At 40.8% G+C, this 12,128-nt stretch overlaps 1 protein-coding gene across 1 annotated transcript in view; it reads left to right on the forward strand.

Annotated features, from left to right (window-relative positions):
- The window catches only part of RFTN1 (raftlin, lipid raft linker 1), a 200,297-nt gene that overhangs the window by 78,600 nt on the left and 109,569 nt on the right, over positions 1-12,128 (forward strand). Inside the window, exon 3 of the mRNA XM_049766141.1 lies at positions 6,395-6,581. Coding sequence (XP_049622098.1) covers positions 6,395-6,581 — 187 coding nt within the window. The remainder of the gene's footprint in view (positions 1-6,394; positions 6,582-12,128) is intronic.

The raw sequence follows: 12,128 nt of genomic DNA on the forward strand, positions 1-12,128 counted from the left end.
CTGAGAGACTGATTCAATAGTTGATCATAATATTTGGCTCAATAAGAGACTCATCTGAGAGATTGGTTCTTTATGGGCTTTATGGTGTTAGATCGGGAACAGAGCTTCCCTTTGTATAGTATTTATGGTTGGTCATGTGGATTGCCTTCCAGTATGGCTTGTGAATTTATCCATTTTGTTTCCTAATATCACTACCAGCATTTGTGCCACCATAGTTAGGACCATTGAACCCCAGTGTCTTGGCAGCAAAGGAAGTCCATTGCACTTACTGATCTACTTCTATCCTTTGCTGGCCCTGGGACCCATGCTAATGAACATGGGCGCTAAGTACTGACTGAAGCCACCTCTCAAAAGAGGTCACCAATCACAGGGCCACACAGAGCCTTGATTGGAGCTTGAGGCAGAAGGAAAAAAGACAGTATTGATCTTGTTCTCATTAAGACTTTTTGACCCTTTGTTCATATGTTCTTGGCATTTTTGATATTTTTTAACATAGGCATTACTTCCCTTGGTTACTGAATGCCAGAGACCCTTACATTTTGTTCTTATTGCAAATGTCTTCTCCCACACTTCTGCTCCTTGGTGGTTACATATATTGATTTTTGGGAAGTAGCATCTTCACCCCCCACTTCAAACTGGAGAAACACCTGCACAGGCATTTCCTGCTATCAGGGCAAGAATGTTTTGGGTCCTGATCAGGCCACCCCATTTCAGATGGATGTAGGCCCCCTGTTCTAGGTCAGCAAAGAGCAGAGCCTTGGGAGTGGATCTCAGCTCTGAATTGTCTGGAGAGGCTCGTGAGAAGGATTTAGAGCACCAAATATAAGTAGTAGGTTGGATGTTACCTTTTTTTGGGGGGGAGCACACCCCGTGATGCTCATGGTTACTCCTGGCTATGCACTCAGAAATCGCTCCTGGATTGGGATGCCAGGGTATTGAACTTCGGTCCGTCCTAGGTTAGCTACGTGCAAGGCAAATGCCCTACCACTTGCGCCACTGCTCCAACGGCACTGAGTCTTATTTCTTTTTCTTTTTCTTTTTGGGTCACATCCGGCAGCGCTCAGGGGTTACTCCTGGTTCCACGCTCAGAAATTGCTCCTGGCAGGGTCAGGGGACCATATGGGATGCTGGAATTCGAATCATTGTCCTTCTGCATGCAAGGCAAATGCCCTTCCTCCATGCTATCACTCTAGCCCTTGAATCTTATTTCTGAAGTGCTTCTAGAATCTTTATAGTTTAATCCTAGATCCTTACTGAATCAAAAGTATGGAGTCCCAGGGCAGGGCTTCTCTTGTCTAGATTACCTTGCCTGGTTTCTGTGCTTGGGGACTAGAAGGAATTTTTTATAGTTCTTTAGATCTTTGTGTTTATTATAGTTTTGAAGTCACACCTGGCTGTGCTCAGGAGTTACTCCTACCTCTGTGCTTACGTATTACTCCTGACAGTGCACAGTGTGATGCCTAGGTTTGAACTGGGGTCCTCCACATGCAAAGGAAGCACTTTATTCCTAGTACTCTTTCTATATCCCTCTTTAGATTTTTTAAAAATTTAGCAAAAGTTTCAAAATATTTGCTTCAAGGTCAAGACTGCACACTTGCCTACTCAAATGACCAGTTTTGGAATTATCATTGTTATTTACAGAGCATTTCCCCAGGAGACTGATTCCTTGCTTTGGAGTAAATCATTGCTATAGATTTGTGTTTCCTGTAAATTTCTTGCATAATGAATTGCAAATGAGAACTGTACTACCTAATGTTAAGTAGTATTCTTAAATGCCCATAGGTTTTAACTGTGTGTGTTTTAAAGTCACATATTCAAAGAATAGCTTGAGAATTTCTAAATAATATTGCTTTTGCATAGGAAGAAAACAACTGAAATATCTCATAACTTTGTCCACTGAATGATCTGTTAGAGATAATTGTATGAGAATATAAAATACTACAAAGCAATCCCCCTTTCCACCTACCCACCTCTCCTCTAGGTCCTCTCTCTAAATTAGATATTTTTATGGTGTTTTCAAGAAAAACATGTTATCTCAACTCCTGTTTTAAACACCAATATTTTCTTAGTAATGGATCTTGGACATACTTTCATCAGCAGGGAACAGATTTACCTTAATCTTCCTGCTGACTCAAAGATTCACAGCTGGAGGGTTTCCTTGTTCACCTAGCCTTTCAGTGAAGTGCTCATTGGGTTGTTTCCTTGCTTCATTTTGAAATTTTGGGACCACTTCTGGTAGTGCTAATTCTTGTATTCAAAGTATGCATCCCAACCCATCTCCTCACCCTCTTTTTGTTTTTACCTAAAATGGTCATCACAGGCACTTTTTTTTTTTTTTTTGGTTTTTGGGCCACACCCGGTGGTGCTCAGGGGTTACTCCTGGCTGTCTGCTCAGAAATAGCTCCTGGCAGGCACGGGGGACCATATGGGACACCAGGATTTGAACCAACCACCTTTGGTCCTGGATCAGCTGCTTGCAAGGCAAACACCGCTGTGCTATCTCTCCGGGCCCAATCACAAGCACTTTTATCTCCAAACTATCTTATAGTGCATGACTTTTCCTCACAGATATTGCATACTGTTTCTGATCTAGCTACAGGCTGCAGATGTTGTGAGTTTGCTGGACAAAGGAGGAACTTCCATCAGACACGCACTCCCTCCACTCCACACACATCAGCCAAGATGATCAGGCCTCTTTGCTCAGCATTCTGACCAACGATGGATATCATAAAAGTAAAAAGAAAAAGAATTCTGTTATTCCACTAGCCATAAATATAAAATAACTAGGAATAAACTTGACACATGTGCAATATCTTTGCGCAGAAAACTTTAATATGCTCCTGAGGGACACAAAAGAAGTTTCAAATAAATGAAAATGATGCTGGGTTCTCGGGTAGGAATTGGTAGCATGCTCAAAATAGCCGTTCTCTCTCAGTTAAGCTAGAGTTTGAATATGAGCTGATAAAAATATCAGTAAGATTGCATTTTTCTTTTTGACTTTTGAGGGAAATTTAATGAACTGATTTTGAAAACCATTTGGAAAAACAAATAAGAATAGGAAGATTCATAAAATAAACTAACGGCCAGAGAGTGTAGATAAGCTACAGGGAGTGTAGATAAGCTAACCCTGGTTTAGTCTCCAGCACTGCATATATATGCATATATATATATAAGTATATATATATACTTCCATGAGCACCATCAGGAGTGACCCCTGATCACAAAGGTCTCAATGTGGCACAAAATTTAACTAAGTATATAGATAAATGAACAAACTAAGTAAAATGCTAGGACTTTTTAGAAAATAACCCCTGACATTAAAATATAATATGAAACTACAGTTGTAGAAGGTTATATGATCACTGTTATAAAATGGTAGAGGGAATGTGAAGATATTGTACAGTAGTTAAAGTGTTTGCCTTTGCACTCATCTACCCAGTTTTAATCTCATGCACCCCTATGATCTCCTCAACCCCATCAGGAGTGTTCCCTGAATGTAGAGCCAGAAGTAAACACTGCTGGTTGTGACTCAAAAACAAATATACAAAAAAATCAAAATCATAAAATAACATTCAGGAATATAATGCATCATAAAAGAGGAGGTACCTAAAAATAATGAGCATAATAGATAAATCTATGGGGAGATCATCTTGAATTTATATGGCAGAAAATTCCAAACGGAGTAAAGATTTACACATAAAAATAAACTGTGCAATCAGTAGAAAAAAATCTTATTAATAACATGGTGCATCCCACTCATGAAATACAGCACAGCATTATAAAATATTGAGTTGAAGATACTAGTATTGATAAGATAAACTGAAAGTTTACAGTCTATGCAATAGGATCTTAATATTTGTAAAAAGAGAAATAGGACTTTTGAACATAAAAGAATATAAAAATAAATGCATAAGAGCAGTGAGATAAAAGAAATGTAGATACAGGTAGTAATCAAAATAATACAATTAAAACATGCATGGCTCATGTAATACCATCCAATATTATGTAAGACTATAGATGCATATAAGCTTAAATTCAAACCAAATCATCTGAATCTTTTAAAAGTAAAAAGAACACGTTAGTCCTACAAAAGATCAGTTATTTTTTAATCTCAGATATCTTTGCTCTGATATAAATCTCAGAAGCCACTGAAGAGCTTTATTTTTTTTAAATCTTTATGAGAAAAAACCTTCTTCATGTAAATCAAAGAACAAATTGGAAAGATACTTGTGAGTGGCATTACAAATAAGAATGAAAACTCCTCATATATAAAGAGTCCCCACAAACCAATGGAATAAAAGAATCAGGAATCCAGTAGAAGATGAAGCAAAGATTATGAACATATTGCACAATAAGTGAAATGTAAATCACCATCTTAAAACGATGATGAAATTAGCCAAGCTGCAGAAAAGTGAAGATGTTTGTACATTTCTGGTGGGAATCTTATTTGAGCGACTGTGTGAAGGAAATTTGGTGCTACTAAGAAAAAAATCAGTGCATTTCTTTAGCCCAGAAGTGTACTCATCTAAGCATTTTATTTTTGAGGCACACTGTATATGCATGCACAAAATCATGTCAGAGCAGTAACTTCATTTCAGCATTACAGAGGCAAAAGTTTGCAAAAGTCATGGTACACTACACGCTGAAACATTTAGCATCTGTGGATAGAATGTGGAATAGCTCCTTGTATTGAACCATCTCTAAGAAGAGGATACCGATCATTTATAAAAATTGATTAAAAGCCAGGTACATAACATTATGTTACCATTTGTGCAAAAGGCAGGGAGATATATAGACTTATTTACCTGTATATAAATTCAGCAATTAATAACATGTATGTCCCCACCCCAAAAAAGGGTAGTTAGTATTGATTGTACCTAAGAGAAAAGCTTGGAATTAGAGCTGGGCTATAGACTTTTCCTTTGATCTACACTTTTTTCTTTCTGAAGAATATTTTATTCGAGTTAAAAATATTTCAATATGTGGGAAAGATTGATCTGTTTTGATATTCGGTGTTAATGTTGCGTATCTTTTCCAAAATTGCTTAAACTTTCATGATTTTTAAGATTATTTATATAAGCCCATTTTGCCCATTTCACTTTCATTTTAATTTTTTTTGGGGGGGACATGTTCATATTGCTTTGGAATGAGGCAAGGGGAGCTTGTGTTGTCTGGGATTTGACTAGAAGTTTTCTCTATGCACATGATGGGCTGCCCTTTTTCCCTTCCTTCCTTCCTTCCTTCCTTCCTTCCTTCCTTCCTTCCTTCCTTCCTTCCTTCCTTCCTTCCTTCCTTCCTTCCTTCCTTCCTTCCTTCCTTCCTTCCTTCCTTCCTTCCTTCCTTCCTTCCCTCCCTCCCTCCTTCCCTCCCTCCCTCCCTCCCTCCTTCCCTCCCTCCCTCCTTCCCTCCCTCCCTTAGGTCCCACCCTGCCTTTACCCAAAACAAAGGCAAACTCTCAATCTCCTCTTTACTTTCACCAAACCCTTTGACTTGAAAAGTCCACCTGGATAGAAACTTTCATCTCTCACTGGAGAATTTGTACTGGATTAATAAAGAAAGTTCATTTTGGCTTAGTATGCAGAAAGACCACAAGGACAGAAGCAAACTGATTCTATGATTCTCTCCTAACTGGCTTAGTTAATTCTTCCCAGCTACCTTTCTTCAGGCCCATTCACCTGGGGTTGGAAAGATGGTGTGTGGGGTAATTTCACAATGTGAGGTGATTTTACACTAGATCAGTGGGAAAGAGCGCCTGCTTTGCAACAGGAGGTCTGGGTTTTGTCTCCAGCTATGCATAGTCCCCCAGGACCAGTAAGAGAAGCTCCCAGACATTGAACTGGGAATTCGTCTTCAAGCACTGCACAGTGTAGTCCAAAAACAAACACCAAAAACCTTTGAGTTTTCTGCTCTTGCCACTGGACAATTTTATATTGTGTTTGAAAGAAATGTTTCTCTTCTCTTATTTTCCTTCCTTATGTTTTTTTCCTCCCCCTTTACCTTCCTTTTTCTGTCTTGTATGTTTTGGGGCCACACCTGATGGTATTCATGGATTACTCTTAGTTCTGTGCTTTGAAACCACTTGCGTTCATCCCCAGGGATGAACTCAGGCCAGTTGCATGCAAAACAAATGCCTCTCTCTGTATTATCCAGGTATGATTAACCCTTGTATCATCCCTGCTCTTTAAAGACTTATAATGTAATCTCTGAGTAGGTTGACTCTTGGTTTAAGACCTCTGATTCTCACTACTTTGTAGTGAATTGGGAAATGGACAACTTTGTAAGACTAGTTTGATCAAAGAGATCCCCTCAAGGGATCTATCAAGGCATAGATAGAATTTTGGATGGCGGCCATAATGAACTGTACCCTGATAAGTATCTCCTTTCTTTACTCTAGCGGAGCTTCCACACTCCTCAGCTGTGAGACTGACTTCCCTGAAGGACCTGCCTGTCCAGCTCCTGGAGCTGTACCAGCAGGGATTCTCACTGGTGGCCCTACATCCCTTCCTGCAGCCCACCCCCAAGCAGGAGAAATCACCCTTGGAGCACATCTTCAGGGCCATCCTGATCAAGAAGACTGACAAGTAAGGTCCAAAAACAGTGGGAGGGAGAACAGTAGGAGGGAGGGAAGTTGGGATTCTGCATGTTGGTACAGGGATGTGGCTCTGTGGTAGAGTATACTTGCTTTGATATCTTAGATCTTGGTTCCATTCCAATGTCCATGCAGTACACATGATTTTCCTCAGAACCTCCGCCCTCTGACAGGTAAACAGTTATAAGACCACCAGAGAGGACTTCCTGACCCCCTGAGGCCCTCCATTCAAAATTGTGTCTGTGAAGACACTCCCACTTTGACTTTCTTTTTTCCTTTATTGGACTCAGCTCCAATAGACTAAAGCCTCTTCTGAAGAGGTGTCATCCCAGAAGAGGGTTGAAAATCTTCTACAACCTCCTGAACTCATCTGTCTGGTTTTCCTCTCTTGAGAAGACCAACAACCCTCTCTGCAGTCATGAGGCATAACTGCCCAAGGCTTTGAGGCCATTTCTTGGTATGCCTAGCTTATATGAATTTGAATCCTTGGTCTGTCTAATTAGGAAAAGAGGTAAAGTTGGGTCTTTCAAAACAAACAATGGTCATTTCAAATGTTTTTTATTTGTGGGGAGAGGGGTTTAGGCCATACTGGCGTGCTCAGGAATCATTCCTAGTGGAATTTGGGGAACCATATGAGGTAACTAGGATTGAACCTGGGTCAGACACCTTAACTGCTGTGCTCTCTCTCCAGTTCTGACATGTTTTTCTAAAAAACTTGAGGATGTGTTATAAAGCAGAGTATCCTTTTAATGCTTTCATAAAAGTAAAGCCTGAAATAAAGTCTTGTAAAGGAAATTTTTATGGTTCACAGGCGGTCTGGGCAGGTACTAAGTGGAGAGAGTCAAGCTTGTAAAGGCTTAGGGAATGTGAGTGAATGAGCTCCTGGGCAGAAAAGTGGGGATAGGAGAGAGTGGGGGTTTCAGTAAGACAGCCCCCTCCCCCAAAGCTGATCCTTTCTTTCTTCGGGACTCATATCATGCCTGTGCATTTGGGAATATGAAGTTAAGACAGCCATGTGTATACCATTCATGCTCAGCATTTACTCTGGGCTTTGACAAGTGAAACTTTCTTTAGGGTCTACCTGAGCTGCCTCCTTGATTTCTTCCTATGGGTCAGTATTGAGTCAATTGCCAGAGGAAGGGAGCTAGGTACCCTGATAGTTTTAGGCTCCACTGATGCGCTTGATGCACTGAGCCTACTGCCTGCCAGGCTTCATAACCTTCCATCCTCATCACTACACAAACACTAGGTCCTGATTATATTTCCATTTATTGATTTATTGGGGTGAAGGCTCTCACCAGACGAGACTAAAGACCACTCCTGGAATACTTTGCCCAGTTGTGTGAATCTCATGCGTCAGTGCTCAGTGCTCTGATCTACATTGCAGGACTGGTCAAGCCCAATTGTGCTGGGGAGATCAGGAACCACAGCCAGCAGTGTTTGGGGGACATGCTTACAGATGCCTGGGAACCCATTGAGTGCTAGGGATTCCACTTAGAGCATCTGCAAGGCCTATGTTCCATCCCCTTGGAGTTAAATACCTGAACCCTTTATTTCCATCTTAATTATTAATTTGGAGGGCAGCTCCCAGCAGTTCTCAGTCATTTAGCTAAGTAGTTCAATGTGAGGATCCAATGATGTGATACTTTTTGGGCCTTGTCATTCTGGAGTTTACCTGATGCATCCCAGATCACTGGGACCTCAAGGTACATAAGACATGTGCTCCACTCCTTTTTTGCTCTCTCTCAAGCTCTGCTCCTTAGGTGTGCATTTATATCCATCCAGAGTAAAGTCCTAGATGACTCTGAGGAGCATTCCAGCTCCTTTATAAGTGAATAATCTTATACTATGCTTTCTGACTCCCTCTTTTATTTCTCCCAAAGGAAGTTGTAGGAGTTTGGTAATTTACTGGGTGTGGTAAAGAGATGACCATTTGCTATACTCCTGGCAGAAATGGCCTAAGGATTGTCCCCCTCTTTCAGTTTCCATTGGAAGGGGTAAAAGAAGTAAGAGTATATGAATCAGTAAAGTCATTCTCCAATATAATTTAATTGTTATAGCACTGTAAATTACTGTTATTTATAATACACTTGTTTCAGACATTAAATGTGCCAATACCAATTACATCACCAGTGTAATCTTCCTTCCACCATTTTTCCCAGTTGTCTATCCACCACCCTAATCTGCTTCCTTGCACATTTTCTTCTTCTTCTTCTTCTTCTTCTTCTTCTTCTTCTTCTTCTTCTTCTTCTTCTTCTTCTTCTTCTTCTTCTTCTTCTTCTTCTTCTTCTTCTTCTTCTTCTTCTTCTTCTTCTCCTTCTCCTTCTCCTCCTCCTCCTCCTCCTCCTCCTCCTTCTTCTTCTTATTGTTATTATTATTTTCGGTTTTGAGGTCACACCCGGCAATGCTCAGGGGTTACTCCTGGCTCTATGCTCAGAAATCACTCCTGGGGCCCTGAGAGATAGCACAGCGGTGTTTGCCTTGCAAGCAGCCAATCCAGGACCAAAGGTGGTTGGTTCGAATCCCAGTGTTCCATATGGTCCCCCGTGCCTGCCAGGAGCTATTTCTGAGCAGACAGCCAGGAGTAACCCCTGAGCACTGCTGGTGTAACCCAAAAACCAAAAAAAAGAAAAAAGAAAGAAATCACTCCTGGCAGGCTCAGGGAACCATATGGGATGCCAGGATTCGAACTACCGTCCTTCTGCATGCAAGGCAAATGCCTTACTTCATACTATCTCTCCGGTCCCGCTTCTTATTTTTTGTGACAACACAAAAGCAAATGCAATGATCAAAACTTAGATGAGTAAAGGCCAATTTGTAAAATTATCATATTTATCAATGGTGATACTATAGTCGTTGTCTGAGGATTTACTGGGCTGTGGTTGGTGCTAGTTGAGTCTCTGTGTACTGTTTAGACTCACTGGGCTTAGTGGTCTTCTAAGATATATAAATATATAACTTTCCCAGCAGATTTACTGTGATATTAAGAAGCTGTCACTAACTGTAAAATTTTGAGGTGTTGTGTGGCTTCACAGTCCAAAATCTATAAATTTTAAACAAAGGTGGTGGTTTGGCAATTTGATTAGCTTAAGCTGTAGAGCTGGGCAATTTTTGTCTTGAGTGTTGGCTGTGGCTGTGGGTTGTTGTGCATTCAGGCGCAAAAGAAAATCTGCAGTTACTCTTTTCTAGTGTGCTGACTGTCCTTGCATCCTGAGAAAAATATCACACACTATTAAAACTAAAACAAAAAAACAACAGGACTTTTTTTTTCCTGAATCTGTAGGGAGTGCGGTGGTAAAAATGAAACAAAGGAAATCTTATGTGATTAATTTTTAATGCCGACAGTTAAAATAGCATTTTTCACCAAGTCTGCCAAAGTTCTGACGGCTGTAGATGTTGTTAAATAAAATTATTTAGCTCTCAAAGAGGAAGAAAATGCCTGGTTAATACTTTCTAAGTAGACTACATTGAAAGAGTAAAAGATAAAGTTTTTAGATTACTTTCTTTTCAGGTCAAGTTATTAGTGAGAATTACCATGAATGACTAATTGAAACTTGGAGAGCACCTTATTATGATTAAATAGATCATAAATAGATCACAGAGAGTCTGCATGACTGAGCAAACGTAGCAGATTTCAGGCTTCCAGTCACTCCCTCCTCATTCATTCATTTGTTCCTAAACATTTTCTGAGCCTGAAACTTTGTTGGCTATGAGCTGTATATGGATGGTAAGGTAGAGATGTAAAGCTCCTCTGGCCATGGAACCAGCCTTTGGGGTATCTACCACTTTAATTGATAAAGTAAGTGATGTGTCTCATGCCAGCAAGGTTTGAGACCTAATCCCCTTCCCTTTGAAGTTGGCACTCCAGCCACACAGCCAACAGAAAACTTGAAGATAAGCAGGTTGGTTTTTGTCCAGTTGGACACTTTGAAAACTAACTCAGAAAAAAAAGCTAAATAGAAACTTCTTAGTGAATGAGAAATTGTTTGTACTTTGTATTCTTTGGAATCGTCAGTGGTTATTACCAGACTATACAGTTATACTCACTGTGAGCCCTAAGCACAGTTAAATTGCCCTTCATTCCTATAGGGAAGTTTTCCTTATAAAAAGTTGCCAAAGATCTCAGAACTTGATGGCTCAGAGAGGTCAGTTATTAAAATGTCACTTGTGATGTTCATGAGCCTGTGTTTAATTCTAAGCCCGTTTTGTGGTTGTCAACCTAAGTACAAAATGCATTGTGTCACTCCATTTCCTCAAAATTCAAATTGTCATCATTCACACACAGAGCTAATTTAGGGTGTCACTGATGGGTTTTTCATTTCTTTTTTTTTTTTTTTTTTGGTTTTTGGGCCACGCCTGGCGTTGCTCAGGGGTTACTCCTGGCTGTCTGCTCAGAAATAGCTCCTGGCAGGCACGGGGGACCATATGGGACACCAGGATTCAAACCAACGACCTTTGGTCCTGGATTGGTTGCTTGCAAGGCAAACGCCGCTGTGCTATCTCTCCGGGCCCAGGTTTTTCATTTCTAATGGATTGAAGCCATTTGGGTCTAAGATCCAAATGGTACAGGGGACAGGATATTTTTTGATGTTCATCAGGTGCCTTTTGGCAGCATACAAAAGATCTTCAGCCAATGCCAGGATGAGATTGAGGAATTTTGGGGAAGGTGGAAAGGAACTATCATTAAAACTACCCTTGAAATCTCTTTTATTGACCATGAAATGTAATACCGTCAAATCTCATTACTTGACCCTAGCATTTCACTTCAGAAATAAATCAGATGAGTGTTTCCTGACCCTGAGACCCCTAAACAGATGGGGAGTTGGCAGGGTTGAGAGCGAGCTCATTAGAATCTCGCCTACAGTGGTGAGACACTGGCACCTAGTGAGGTGTTGGTGGGAACCAAGATGGATCTCCACACCTCTCGTCTCACATTGATTCTGGGGCACAGCTGCCTGTTGAGTCGAGTCACTGGCGCTGTTCTAAGTGGTAAAAAATATTCTCCCTTTTAGTTAGATTTTTCTCAGATAAACAGATGTGATAGAACTTCACTGTACAGGATAACTCTCAAGAATTACCAGCTCTCAACTCCCTCTTCTCTGAAGAGGGATGCAAAGCCTAGTGGGTGTAATTATGCAGTGCCCCTCTAGATCTGTAGGTCCTGTTAATCTGATTGTGAGGATGCTTGAGAGGGAAGGGTCATGGCTCTCATTTTTGTCTGGGTCTGGAATAATAGTGGGTTTGAAGAAGGTGTGAGATAGTGGGAGGGAGCCCCTCAGGGATGGGGATTGACTCTGGGCCTTGGAAGCTTGAGGGAAGAAAGGGAAATAAAAGACAAAGGAAGCACCAGGGCTTGTGCTGGAGGTCTCACTGGTCAGGCTAAGGAGAGCAAACTTGCAAACTTGATCCTGACCTGAAGTCTGCGAGGAAGGTACCATTTTAATATAGTTGTTGCTCTGTTTTAGAAGGAATTTAGAAGGAAGCACTGAGTTTTCAAAAGCTGTAAGAGGGAAAGAAAATCGAAATGGAAGACACATGG

The sequence above is a fragment of the Suncus etruscus genome, chromosome 20 (assembly GCF_024139225.1).
Source record: "Suncus etruscus isolate mSunEtr1 chromosome 20, mSunEtr1.pri.cur, whole genome shotgun sequence".
Taxonomy (NCBI): domain Eukaryota; kingdom Metazoa; phylum Chordata; class Mammalia; order Eulipotyphla; family Soricidae; genus Suncus; species Suncus etruscus.